The sequence below is a fragment of the Antechinus flavipes genome, chromosome 4, assembly GCF_016432865.1.
Source record: "Antechinus flavipes isolate AdamAnt ecotype Samford, QLD, Australia chromosome 4, AdamAnt_v2, whole genome shotgun sequence".
Classification (NCBI taxonomy): Eukaryota; Metazoa; Chordata; class Mammalia; order Dasyuromorphia; family Dasyuridae; genus Antechinus; species Antechinus flavipes.
Window position 1 is genome coordinate 385,096,989 of NC_067401.1, and position 12,491 is coordinate 385,109,479.

Genomic DNA, 12,491 nt, shown 5'->3' on the forward strand with positions numbered 1-12,491 from the left:
CTGGAGCAAGACTTCTGTATTTATCTTCCCCTATTTGAAGTCTATGTATATACCATATATCCCCCAGTGGACTAAGAGCTTCTCAAAAGCAGAGTATTTCTTCTTCTCCCTCTCCCTGTCCCTGTCCCTGTCCCTGTCCCTATCCCTCTCCTTCTCCCCCTCTCTCTCTCCCTCTGCCTCTCCCTCTTCCCCTCTCTCTGCCTCTCTCTCTCCCCCTCCTTCTGTCTCTCCCTCTCCCCCTGTCTCTCCTCTTCTCTCCCCCTCCACCTCTCCCTCTCTCTCTGCCTTTCCCTCTCCCTCTCCCCCTCCCTCTGCCTCTCCCCCTCTCTCTCCCGAGTCTCCCTTTAGTGCAGAAATCTGTCCCTCAAAGTATGACCCCATACTTGTCCAGGTGCTTGGGACAGAGGTCTGCCTTTCTGCTGCAGTTCATACCCACTGCTCTCTGCTTTCCATAGCCTGCATTCGCAGATCTCACCTTTCACAAGGGTGTGCTTGTCGGTAGGGGACGAACGAGCCAGCACCCGAAGATTGGGCCATATTTTGTCTAGCTGATCCTGCATCACCTGTCAATGGTGAACAAGCCCAGCCCTCACAGGTCAATCTGGTACCCCAATCCCTTAAGGGCGGAACACTCAGTCTTACCCCAGGCCCCAACCTAAGACTCCCACTCTGGGAACCCACAATCTTTTGGATCCAGGGTTCTCCCACTTCCAAAGCAACAGCAGAATCAGCATGGTTTCCAATCTGTGGGCCGATTCTACAGCCTTGTCCCACTTCCTCTTTACCCTGGCACTCTAGCTCAAGCCCCAGCTGCTCAGAGCCCCCGGCCCCTACCTCGCCCTTCTCATTCCGGATCATTCGGTTGAACTCTTTTCCCTCTAAGCACAAGAAGTTTTCGTGGGGAGACAGGATACCACACTTGGTGGCAATAGCTCGGGCTGTGTTGATGTTGTCTCCTGTCACCATTCGAACAGTGATGCCGGCCCTTTTACACTTATAGATGGCTGCAGGCACCTATGGAAATATATGGAGGAGAAGAGAGAAAATAAAAAGAAGGAAGAAGTTATACCCAGGGAAGAAAGTTCCTTAAGTCCAGGGGAGAAGAGACTCCTTGTACATGCATCATGTTCTGGCCCTAACCCATTGTCTCCTTTCTTGCCTGGAAGTCATTTCTTCAGCATCCCCTTCTAGCAGCACCAGCATGTTCAGGGTAAACTTAATTCTCACAACTTTTTGGTACATCTTTTCCTCTCTGTACCCAATGTCATAGAACAGACCTACATTTCATCTGGCATGTGATAAGTAATAACAACAAACAAAAATCATGGCTCGCATTTCTAAAGTGCTTCAAGGTTTTCAAAACATTCTAAAAATATTATTTCATTTGAATCTCACAACCACTTTGGGATGCTGAGCAGTATTATTACCTCCACTTTACAGATTAGGAAACAGATTTGGCAGAGGTTAAGTGACCTGTTCAAGATCACACCCCTAAGTAAACATAAGAAGCTGGAGCTAAATAAGTGCCTGGGGATAGTTTTGAACTCGGAGTCACGAGGCTCTGCCTCACCTAGCTGCTCTCATAGCTCTAACTATATACTATGTACTAGTTTATCTACTAACTTTATCTACTCTTTATATACTATATATTTATTTTATATATACAGATTCTATATCTCTCTCTATATATATCTACCATATACTTTCTATTATCTGTCTAAGTGGAAAACTGATGACTAAAGTAGGCAAGGCAGGGGTGAAGCTGACCCTGCCCCACTAGCAGGACTAGCCACTTTATTCCCCATTACTCAGATAGCAAACCAATAACTAGCCTTGTTTACTACTCACCAACACAAACTATATCATATTTCAATGTCCATGAATACCTTGTGTAATGAAAGTGGATATAAAATTACCTCCTCTTAAAATATGGGGGGAAAGAGGCCAAGAAAGAAATGGATGACATGAATAATTTGCCTAAGGTCACACAATGAAAGAGAGAGCTAGAAGCAAGGTCACTGTGACTCCCCAAGGCCTTTGTCACCAGGTCATGCTAAATAAAAAGATCAACAGCTATTTGCAAGACTTCTGTGTGTCTGTTCCTTCAGCTAGAGCCCAGGTCTTACTTCTGGGCGCACAGGATCTTCAATGCCAACCACAGCAATGCAAGTCAGTTGAGCGAGGATGTCATTTTCTTTATCCCAGTTCGGCTCCTGTTTAAAGTCCCGGTAAGCGAGACAGATGGTCCGAAGCCCTTCGCAGGCCATCTTCTCAATCACGAGGCGGGCCATACTTTCACGCTCCTTGGGCTTGAATGGCTGTGAGACCCCGTACTTGTCCAGGATCCAGAAGCACCTGGGGAAAAGGTGGAGTCAGGCTGTAGTATCCCACAAAGCCGGATACTCTGGCTGTTTGTCCTGTATCCCAAATCCTCTTCCAGTTTCCTTATTGGGATATCCTAGGGTCTCAAAGCCATTGCCAGGATGAGAGCCCAAGTTCCAACAGGTCTCATGAAACTGGAAGGATTCTGGGAAGAGACTATACTCATTGTCTTCTCAATAGCTTAGTAAAACTTAGAGCTAGTTATCACCAGCAGTTTGGTTATGAGGTAACAGAGTTAGTCCCATAATGACCCACAGTGGTCAATTCACAATCTGTACCAGAGGAGGGAGCAGCTGAGATGCTGTAGTTCTTATCTGTCCCCCTTGAACAGATCCATGACATCAGGAGATGACGCTGTGACACACAAAATGATTTGGATTGTAGCAATTAAGGCAAAGAATCTCCTCTTTAGATTGCCACACTACTTAGTACTAATATACTAAATCACAGACATACTATATTAGTCACACTATCTGGGGAAGTATTGGGGGTGAGGATGGGAAGGTGAGAAAAGGAGAGTTCCCACAGTAGTAGTTCAACATGCTGACAAAATAAAAGAACTCGTACCTATTCCCATACATTTCTCCAAAAAGTCAGTTATAAATCACAAAAGCTTGCTTTCTTGAAATTTCCTGGAATCCTTATTTTTATCATATTTAAGACTAATAAGTTCCCAAATCTATAGCCATCTGTATCAATAAGTTTCCCTGCCTCTGTGAATTCAATAGCAGTCTTTGGCACTCTTTGGGAGTCTGGGGAAACCTATGATTGCTTTCTCAGAATCATGTTTCTAAATCATTGAATAAATGATCAATTTCAGTTAGAATATTGTGAAAATAAAGATATAATTGTTTTCTCATCCAACTTCATGGATTCCCTGAAAGTTATCCATGCATCTCCATGGGGAGTCCATAGACCCCAGGTTCAGAGTAAAGTATCAGGGCTAGGAGGGACCACTGATGAGGAGACTGAGACCTGGAGAGAAAAGTGACTTGCCCAGTGGTACACAGCTGACAGGCTGCAGGGCTTGGCTCTGAACACCTAACTGCTAAACTCTTGTCTTCAGACTCCCAATCCCGGATTCCTTTAAGCCTTCTAAGATGACTTTCTCCAATATTTTGAATATTTCTAGGCTTCCTCACTCTTCCCAGGTATTAATTGAATAGCCCAGAGTATTCTATAGCCTCTGCCAGGTAGTTAGAAAGAGAAACATAATCCCAAAGAGAGAAAAAGAAGTTACAATGAGTTCCAAAAATGCTTCTTAGATGTTTTAGTATCAAAGAAGAGAGCTATCTTGGTGTTCTGGAAAGAACACTGGTCCTGGAATTAGGATCTAAATTAGAGGCCAAGTTTTGTCAGTGATTTTGTCAATGAATCTTAGTTTCTTGGTATGTGAAATTGAATAATACATTTGTACTTATCTAATAGGGCTATTGTATGGAAACTCCTTTGTAAATCTTTAAGCAATATATAAATATAAATGAGAGCTTTCGCTTTTTTGGGGAGAGGAAGGGAGGAAAGGTATGAAGAGGATGCAGATTTGTGATTGATTTCATTATCATGAGATGCATCTGATCCAAATATTCCCTCTCCAGGGCAGACTGGCAACCTCTTTTCAATTTAGTTTTAAAGAGTCATTATGATGGGCTTTCTTGTGGTCATCTTTGCTAACCTTTTCTAATCCATGTTCTGACCTGGACAGGAGAACTGCGATAGGCTAGGAGCAAAAAGAACATTCCTGATATCTCCCCCAGTGCGTGGTATTATCAATAATTGTGCTCATTAGGCTAGATTCTCTGCTTTATAGAGAAGGAGGAGTCAGGCCAAGAAGAATTTCCCTCTGTGATTAAGCTTCTTTTATTAGTGAAAGGAAAGAGAACTCCTATTTCCCAGAGAGCAATCTAAAGGACTCTCAGCAGAGAGGTTGTGCTACTCCTTTTAGAAGGGTCCTGGAAATCTAAGGGGAGGGTGTAGCTCAATGGAAAGGAGGGGAAAGGGAAGGACTGCTACTCATGGTCCCACCATGAGAGACATCCCTGCCTTTGGGTCAGGGATTGCATTCTTAACCAGATTCAGCTTAGGGGTACTCTCATAAAGGTACTATGCCCAGTGTTGGAGAGTTGAAGATAACACTAAAAACCTTAACTTCTCTCTGACTTAAGGCTTGTTATCCTAGGTAAGATCCATGGAGAGATTTCAGGTGACCAAAAGGGAAAAACCCAACAACTTTTATTTCAATGTAATTGGCTTCCTTTGGTATCCTCTGAATTTTATTTTATGACTTAAGAACATTATTATAACAAGACTTTCCTAGACTGCCGAAGGGATCCATGACACTAAAAAGGGTCAAGAAACTCTGGTTTAATTCCTATCTTTCAAACCCTTGTGTCCCATCTTATTTTCTTTTTCTGGGTCCTGATGGGGATTGAAGAGTAGGGACAATAGAGAGAACTCTCTCCATTGAACAAGAGAGATTCAAGAGTGGCTTGAATTTGAACACATACTACTTTCATGAGGAGAAAGTCAGGGTAGAGATTCCAGCTGCCCAAAGGCTAGGATGAAGCTCTATGGAAGGGAGGGTCTTGTGAAGTGAACTTGGGATGGCTTACTTTTTCAGGATCATCTCTGAGGCCCCCTTGCTGTACATTCGAAAAGTGCCATCTGGCATCTTGATGACTGTGCTCATTGATTTGCGTGCTGAATTGAAGGTATAGACTTTGTAGAGTTTCTCCTCTGGCACCTCATTCCTTATTGCCTGGTAGTCTTGTTTAAGGTCTTGGACGAAGCCCAGTAAGCCACATTCTGTCTTGTTGCCCACCTGCCGAGGAAGCCCTCCTTCCTTCTCTGGTGGCTGAAAAAGAAAGAAGAGGCTAAATGAGAAGCCCTGAACCAAGGGGGACAAGGGAAGAAGGGACCAGCTGGCTAGTCACTCCTCAACTATGTAACATTTTACTTGTTTCAAGGAAGGATAGGGAGGAAGAACAACAGTGGCCTGAGCGCCCAGATATACTTTTGGGTAAAGGTGAGTATCTATTGTCTGATAGTAAGACTTTCTCTGCTATAAGCACAATTATCTCTTCCCTAAAAGGCTGCTTCTTCCTGGAAATGGATAGGGACCTACAGGGCACATGGCTCCCCTCAGGCATCCATATTTCCTAATCTCACCCTAAAAGTCTTTCCATGCTCTGTACAGGGATGATAGGTTGTAGTGCAGTGGAAGGGATGCTGGATTTACTATCTGAGGATGTGTTTGAATTTTGACACTGCTACTTACTAGAAATGTGACCTCAGGCAAGATTTTTAACTTTTTTTTTTTTTTTGGATGTAAAAGATTCCCTTAAGACCTAGGTCAGGAGAAAGCATACCAAGATCTTAGATGTGTAGGCGCTGTTGATGGAGATGTTATTGACAATGAGTTCCAGGATATTGGGTGCAATGTCCTCTGGTTTGGGGATAGTCTTGTAATAAACATCCCCTATAAAAGCCTGCACCACAGTCATACGGTTCAAGGTCAGTGTGCCCGTCTTGTCTGAGCAGATGGCCGTTGCATTCCCCATAGTCTCACAGGCATCCAGATGACGCACGAGGTTATTATCCTTCATCATTTTCTGCCAGAAGAAGAGAATTGTGAGAATTGGCAGGACTATTCTAAGTACAGAAATTGGGAGATGGATGACTTCTATTTCAAACTCTATCCTTTCCTATCCCATTCACTAACTTCTTCCTTTTAATTAAAAAAAAATCCAAGATGAATTTTGAGGGTTCTATTAAAAATCAAAATCCTTTGAGGACATTGAAATGGTGATCAAATAGGATCGGGATCCCTCCCTATCATGGATGCCGTATTTCATTTAACATTCTGAGGCAACATGAAGTGGGCATGGGCAGTTCCTTCTCCCTGAACTTCCCATCCCCTCAGTGTTTTACGGGAAGGAAGCATAAAGACTCCACTTCACCTTGACAGAATAGGCCAGTGAGATGGTGACAGCCAAAGGCAACCCTTCTGGTACAGCCACCACAAGCACAGTGATCCCAATGATGAAGAACTTGACAAAGTACTGGATGTAGATGGGAGTACATGTTGTCGTCCAGCTCTGACCTTCCAGCACAAACGTATTGATCAAAAAGGATATTACCAAGACGAGAACGGTGAGAATCGACATGAAAAGACCTGTCCAGGGAAGACAAGCAGCATTAGACTGGACTCAGAGAGTCTTCCTAGGAAATTAGGGACCCTCAACTTGGAAGTTTAAAACTTTCTCCTCTAGAAAACTGCCTAAAACTCATTCCGATCACTTTGCAATGCAGCGATCCATTTTTAGGCCTTCTCTTGGACATACTGCTACATGGCTGCTGTATTTCTGTTCATTACAGGTGGCTCATCCATTAGAATAAGTCCCTGGAGTGTAAAGCTAGTTCCTAGCACAGTACTCTGAATACAGTTTAATGTTGTTGAATAAGGAGAAATGCCCAATTGCTCACCCATAGTGATGTTCCTTAATTCATGATTTACGTTTATATGTACTCATTACAAACCTAACTTGCCTAGCTAGAACTAATCCAACTCTGCCTCTAGACAGGACAATAGCTAATTATTGCTTACATATCCCAGTTCTTCTCCAATAGGAATTATAGATTGAAGAATAAAATCTAAGATGGAATTAAGAATGGAAGAAATTTTAAGCAAGAATCTCAAACAAGCCAGGAGGAACTTTCTTAGAAAAAGATGGTAGCTATTTTTACATGCTAATTTGTTCTTTAACTAAGTGATTCCATGACAAGGGTATATGATATCAATAAAGCAAACAGTGAACTCTAAAGCTCAGCTATAGAGGAAAGGAATGTGAGTTGGCAAAAAATCTATTTAATGTTTTATACTTTTATTAAAGCATAAGGAACGATGAAATCTGTAGTCCTAGCACCTACATTTAATAAAAACTAAGATGGGAAAATGACTATAAATTATATACAGATATGTTAAGTTCAAATCAACAATTTTCATTAAACAAGTATTTATTAAATAGACACCTACTCTACATTATTAGATACCTAAGATACAAAAATAAAAGTAAGAAGCAGATTCCTTCATTCTATTGAAAAGATGTTTACATCAAGCCATTTTCCAGTTGATAAATGGTCAAAGGATATGAACAGACAATTCTCAGATGAAGAAATTGAAACTATTTATAGACATATGAAAATATGCTCCAAATCATTATTAATCAGAGAAATGCAAATTAAGACAACTCTAAGATACCACTACACACCTGTCAGATTGGCTAGAATGACAGGGAAAGATAATGGGGAATGTTGGAGGGGATGTGGGAAAACAGGGACACTGATACATTGTTGGTGGAATTGTGAACACATCCAGCCATTCTGGAGAGCAGTTTGGAACTATGCTCAAAAAGTTATCAAACTGTGCATACCCTTTGACCCAGCAGTGTTTCTACTGGACTTATACCCCAAAGAGATATTAAAGAAGGGAAAGGGACCTGTATGTGCCAAAATGTTTGTGGCAGCCCTGTTTGTAGTGGCTAGAAGCTGGAGAATGAATGGATGCCCATCAATTGGAGAATGGCTGGGTAAATTGTGGCATATGAATGTTATGGAATATTATTGTTCTGTAAGAAATGACCAGCAGGATGAATACAGAGAGGACTGGCGAGACTCACATGAACTGATGCTGAGTGAAATGAGCAGAACCAGGAGATCATTATATACCTCAACAATGATACTGTTTGAGGATGTATTCTGATGGAAGTGGATCTCTTCGATAAAGAGAGCTAATTCAGTTTCAATTGATCAAGGATGGACAGAAGCAGCTATACCCAAAGAAAGAACACTGGGAAATGAATATAAACTGCTTGCATTTTTGTTTTTCTTCCTGGGTTATTTATACCTTCTGAATCCAATTCTCCCTGTGCAACAAGAGAACTGTTCGGTTCTGCACACATATATTGTATCTAGGATATACTATAACCTATTTAACATGTAAAGGACTGCTTGCCATCTGGGGGGAGGGGGTGGAGGGAGGGAGGGGAAAAATCAGAACAGAAGTGAGTGCAAGGGATAATGCTGTAAAAAAAATTACCTTGGCATGGGTTCTGTCAATAAAAAGTTATTTCAAAAAAATAAATTAATTAAAAAAAAAAAAAAGAAAAGATGTTCAGTTGTTTCCAGCTCTTCATCACTACATTTAGGGTTTTCTTGGTAAAGATACTGAAGCAGTTTTGCCATTTCTTTCTCCAGATCATTTTACAGATGAGGAAATGGAGGCAAATGGGGTTCAGTGACTAGTCCAGGATCCCACAGGTAGTAAGTGTCTGGGGCTGTGAATTGTGAACTTTAATCTTTCCTTAGAGGTCGCATTCTCTAACTCTCCTTGAACTCCAGGGTTAGTGCTCTAACCACTATGCACCCAGTTGCCCCAAGCCTTACAATGTTATGCAAAAGCTTGCTATTATTACTATTAACAACAGCAACAATAATAAATATAAAATAATTTTCAAATGGAGGCATTAGTAGCTGGGAGAACAGGAAAGATGTCATATGGAGGGGAATCCCTGAACTAGGAATTCTAAGAGAGAGAGGTGAGGAGGAAGTCCTTTCTAAACATGTGGGACAGCCACTACCAAAGCAGAGAGATCAGCTTTATCTCTTAAATTTTATCGACTCTTTGACTAGTCCACAGTCAAAGATGAGGGAGAGAAAGGAGTATGGTCAGAGAAGGAAGGAGAGAAATGAAGGAGAGAAGGAAGGAAATAAGCATTTATTAAATGGCTACTGTATGCCAGTCCTGTTCTAAGTTCTTTAAAAAACATGATTTCATTTGATCCTTACAACAACCTTGGGAGGTAGGTGCTATTATTATCTACATTTGATACTTGAGGAAAGGGAGGTAGATGAGATTAAATGACTTGCCTAGGGTCATTCAGCTGGTAAGAGTATGAGGCTAGATTTGAACTTAATGTTCCTAACTCCTTGTCCAGGATTCTACCCACAGCACCACCAAGCTCCCTGTAGGCAGAGAGAAGGGTGGAAGGAAAAATCACAAATCTTCAGTCTTAACTTTGAAGGAAAGATGTCCTTCTTCCTTGTGGTACACAGGGAATGTCACAGCAGAAAGTCAGCCAAGCTGACGGAAAGCCAGGTTGAGTATGATCCCAAATTCTATTGCAGGCAATTTATGTGGTAAAAATATCCTCTAGCAATGTCTAAGTACTCTGTTATTTCCCTCTAGTCATGATCATGTCATAATCAAAAGGGCCAACTCTGCTAATTCTTCACCGGTGATCAGTATTTGCTAACTGAAGGGTGAACCTTATTTTTTACAAGCCAGGTCCAAAGGTATTGACAAGCTAGGATTAGCATTTTAAAAAACTTATTCTGACTTTGTAATGACCGCGTATTTAAAATCAGCCGGAGTCAGGAACTCAGGTTAAGGGAAAAATCTTCAGTCTTTATTGAAGTGAAGAGGTGAAAAAAGATTGCGATAGCAAATATGGGCAGCTGCGACAGGAAGCCAGCTAGCAGAGAGAGAGGCCTGAGCTCTCCTCCCCTTCCTTTTTCCCTCCCCTGCCTCTACCCACCAGAATCGTCATTTCCTATACAACACATCAGGACTTGCACAAAGAGTGGGTGGGGGCCATTCTTTCTCCAAGCTTATATATAATAGAGTGTGGTCCAATTACTATTTAGCCTCATGTGCTTGGGACCTCAGTGCATCAACCTGAGCCTCAGCCCATTACATGACTTCAACTCACGACAGGGGAGATGCTTTCTAACACCTAGAATGGGCTGCTTTGAATTCTTCATCACCTGAGAATGTGAAATCAAAGCTGTTTAATGATTGCGGGGTTCCATCAGCTTTCTTTGGGCTGTGAATGGTGAACTTTAATCTTTCCTTAGAGGTCGCATTCTCTAACTCTCAGAGTTGGCTCCGAGGACTCAGATGCACTCCAGAGCCTTCCTTATTGGTGAAGATTCATCTCAGGGGAAGTGACATTAATTCAAAAGAGAATTGGAAGCAAAGCCAGGATCTCATCTCCTTGTTCACAATCAACATTCAGGTTTCTGATATGAATCGGGCTGTATGTGTAAGTGAGTGGGGAAAGTAGGACTTGTAGCAGGCCTTGCTGTTTTCCATTTTTCACCCTTCTCCCCCTGTCCCCAAGCTGGCTCCCGGTCAGTTCAATCTACTCACCCGCTTTCCCAATCTGAACAGCCAAGCGGGTCAGTTTGCCTTGCAGCACTGACTTTTCTTTGGGCCCCTTCCTCTTCTTCTTCTCTTCTTCCTCTACCCCTTCTGGGATCTTCAAGGGCTGGATTTCTACAGACTCACCATCTTCAGTTTTAGCTGGAGCACACATAAATAGGCGGTAAGCCAGAGGCTTGGGACATTAGGACCAATAAACCTAAATGCCTTTTTGCCCATTTCCTTGAAATACAGGTTGGTGTTGGACAGCCCGCTTTGGGATCAATACTCTGAAGTCCAGCTGACCCATCTGATCTGAGGGCTGGACATTTGAATTTAGCCTATATGGATTTTTGGTTAGATCTTTTGAAGCAAGATATAGGGCAGGGAATACATTTTCCTTACTGTCAGCCTCCTAGCTCTAGCTCAGCATCTAGAATTGGACTTATTGTACTATGTTGCTCTATTAAAATAAAAAAATATTCATATATATTTATCCCCATATATATGTGTGTATGTATGTATGTGTATATTTACATGTTTACATACAAAAAAGCAATGGATTTCAAACCATCCTTCTAAGAAGCCAGTTTTGGGGATGGCTGAAATGGTAGGCAGTAGGCAAACATGCTAGCAACATTAGAATTTGTATTCTTTGTTTTGAAATGCCTCCCTCCCTCCCATATACATGCTTTCATTAAACAAACAAAAGACCATAAAGCTGGGCATCTCTAATATACTTCAATGTAAGTTAGGGACGATTAGTTCTCCATGAGGGAAGGGAGACAGAAGGAACCCTGGAGCTAAGTCCCTTACAAGGCAGCAGGTATGAGTGTTCCACTGGAAAAGCATAAGAGAGATAGAGAGAAAAAAATACACACATATAAATACACATAAGCCTAAAATAAAGAGAATCCTTCCTTTGATCAGCCCTGGTTCTCTATCAAATATGACAGCTTTATTTTTAGAGATTAGTGTCATCTGGACTGAAAAGGAAGAAATCTTTGTGAACCATCTTGTCTTCCAGTACAACTGTCCCCATGTCCCTTCCTTTTTAAAGGTGCTACCTCCATGCTTATGGGGAAAAAGCTGTTTGTGAAGTTCCAAATGAGGTTCTCTGTGGCCTTGATTCCCCATGCAAGTGGGGGAAGGTGATAGGCTCTTAAACATTACCAGGCACCCAGCTGACTGAGGGCTCTGGTCTCAGCTGCCTGCCTTCTTTTCCCCATTCCCTTTATCCCTCAGAATGAACAGTCTAGGCTAAGGGGGAAAAATCAGTGGGGAGAAGTGCAAAGACAGGCTCTGCAAACACCATCTGGGAAGAAGGTAGCTCAGATCAGGAGAGAACATGGATGGAGAGGCCATAAGGAAGCAGTGAACATGCAATCCCTGCAGGCATAAAGGGACCATCTTCTCCTGGGAATGAAGTGCATAAAGGTGCCAATATCTGCCAGGTCATCAGAGATCCCTTTCTTGAGAGAGACGAGATCAGTCTCCCAAACTGTCCCAGAAGGAATCTAGGTCCTGTCTACCCGAACTTCACAGCAGAGGGTATGGCCTCAGCTCAGGTCGAGAAAGGGAAGATGGACCCAAAACTCTTAAGTCGGTGAGCTCTCCCGATGCCCCCACCCACTCAGCAAAGAACAGACTCATGGGAAGGAAGAAGGAAGGATGAGGGACAGCCTGGGAGGTCTGGTTCGGAGGGAAGTGGGAGAATGGTTTGGGAAAGAGATTACCTTTTTTGCTACTTTCAGCGGATCCTTGTTTACCTGTTTGAAGAAGAAAGAAAAAAGAGGTGAGCTGCAGACCCTCTGATTGTATTATTGAGAGGCCAAAAGTATCCTTAAAAGCTCAGGTGGTCAAATAATGAAGGCTCTGCCAGGCCCAGGAGAACAGCAAGGAGTTGGAGAAG

At 42.4% G+C, this 12,491-nt stretch overlaps 1 protein-coding gene across 10 annotated transcripts in view; it reads right to left on the bottom strand.

Moving 5' to 3' along the window:
- Positions 1-12,491, bottom strand: part of ATP2B4 (ATPase plasma membrane Ca2+ transporting 4) — a 106,095-nt gene that overhangs the window by 21,457 nt on the left and 72,147 nt on the right. For all 10 annotated transcript variants that reach the window (XM_051998589.1, XM_051998586.1, XM_051998594.1 and 7 more), the window contains 8 exons: positions 12,316-12,348; positions 10,589-10,741; positions 6,339-6,553; positions 5,748-5,990; positions 4,992-5,233; positions 2,127-2,355; positions 835-1,014; positions 476-563 (listed from right to left, as the gene is read on the bottom strand). In XM_051998589.1, the coding sequence (XP_051854549.1) occupies positions 476-563; positions 835-1,014; positions 2,127-2,355; positions 4,992-5,233; positions 5,748-5,990; positions 6,339-6,553; positions 10,589-10,741; positions 12,316-12,348 (1,383 nt within the window). The remainder of the gene's footprint in view (positions 1-475; positions 564-834; positions 1,015-2,126; positions 2,356-4,991; positions 5,234-5,747; positions 5,991-6,338; positions 6,554-10,588; positions 10,742-12,315; positions 12,349-12,491) is intronic.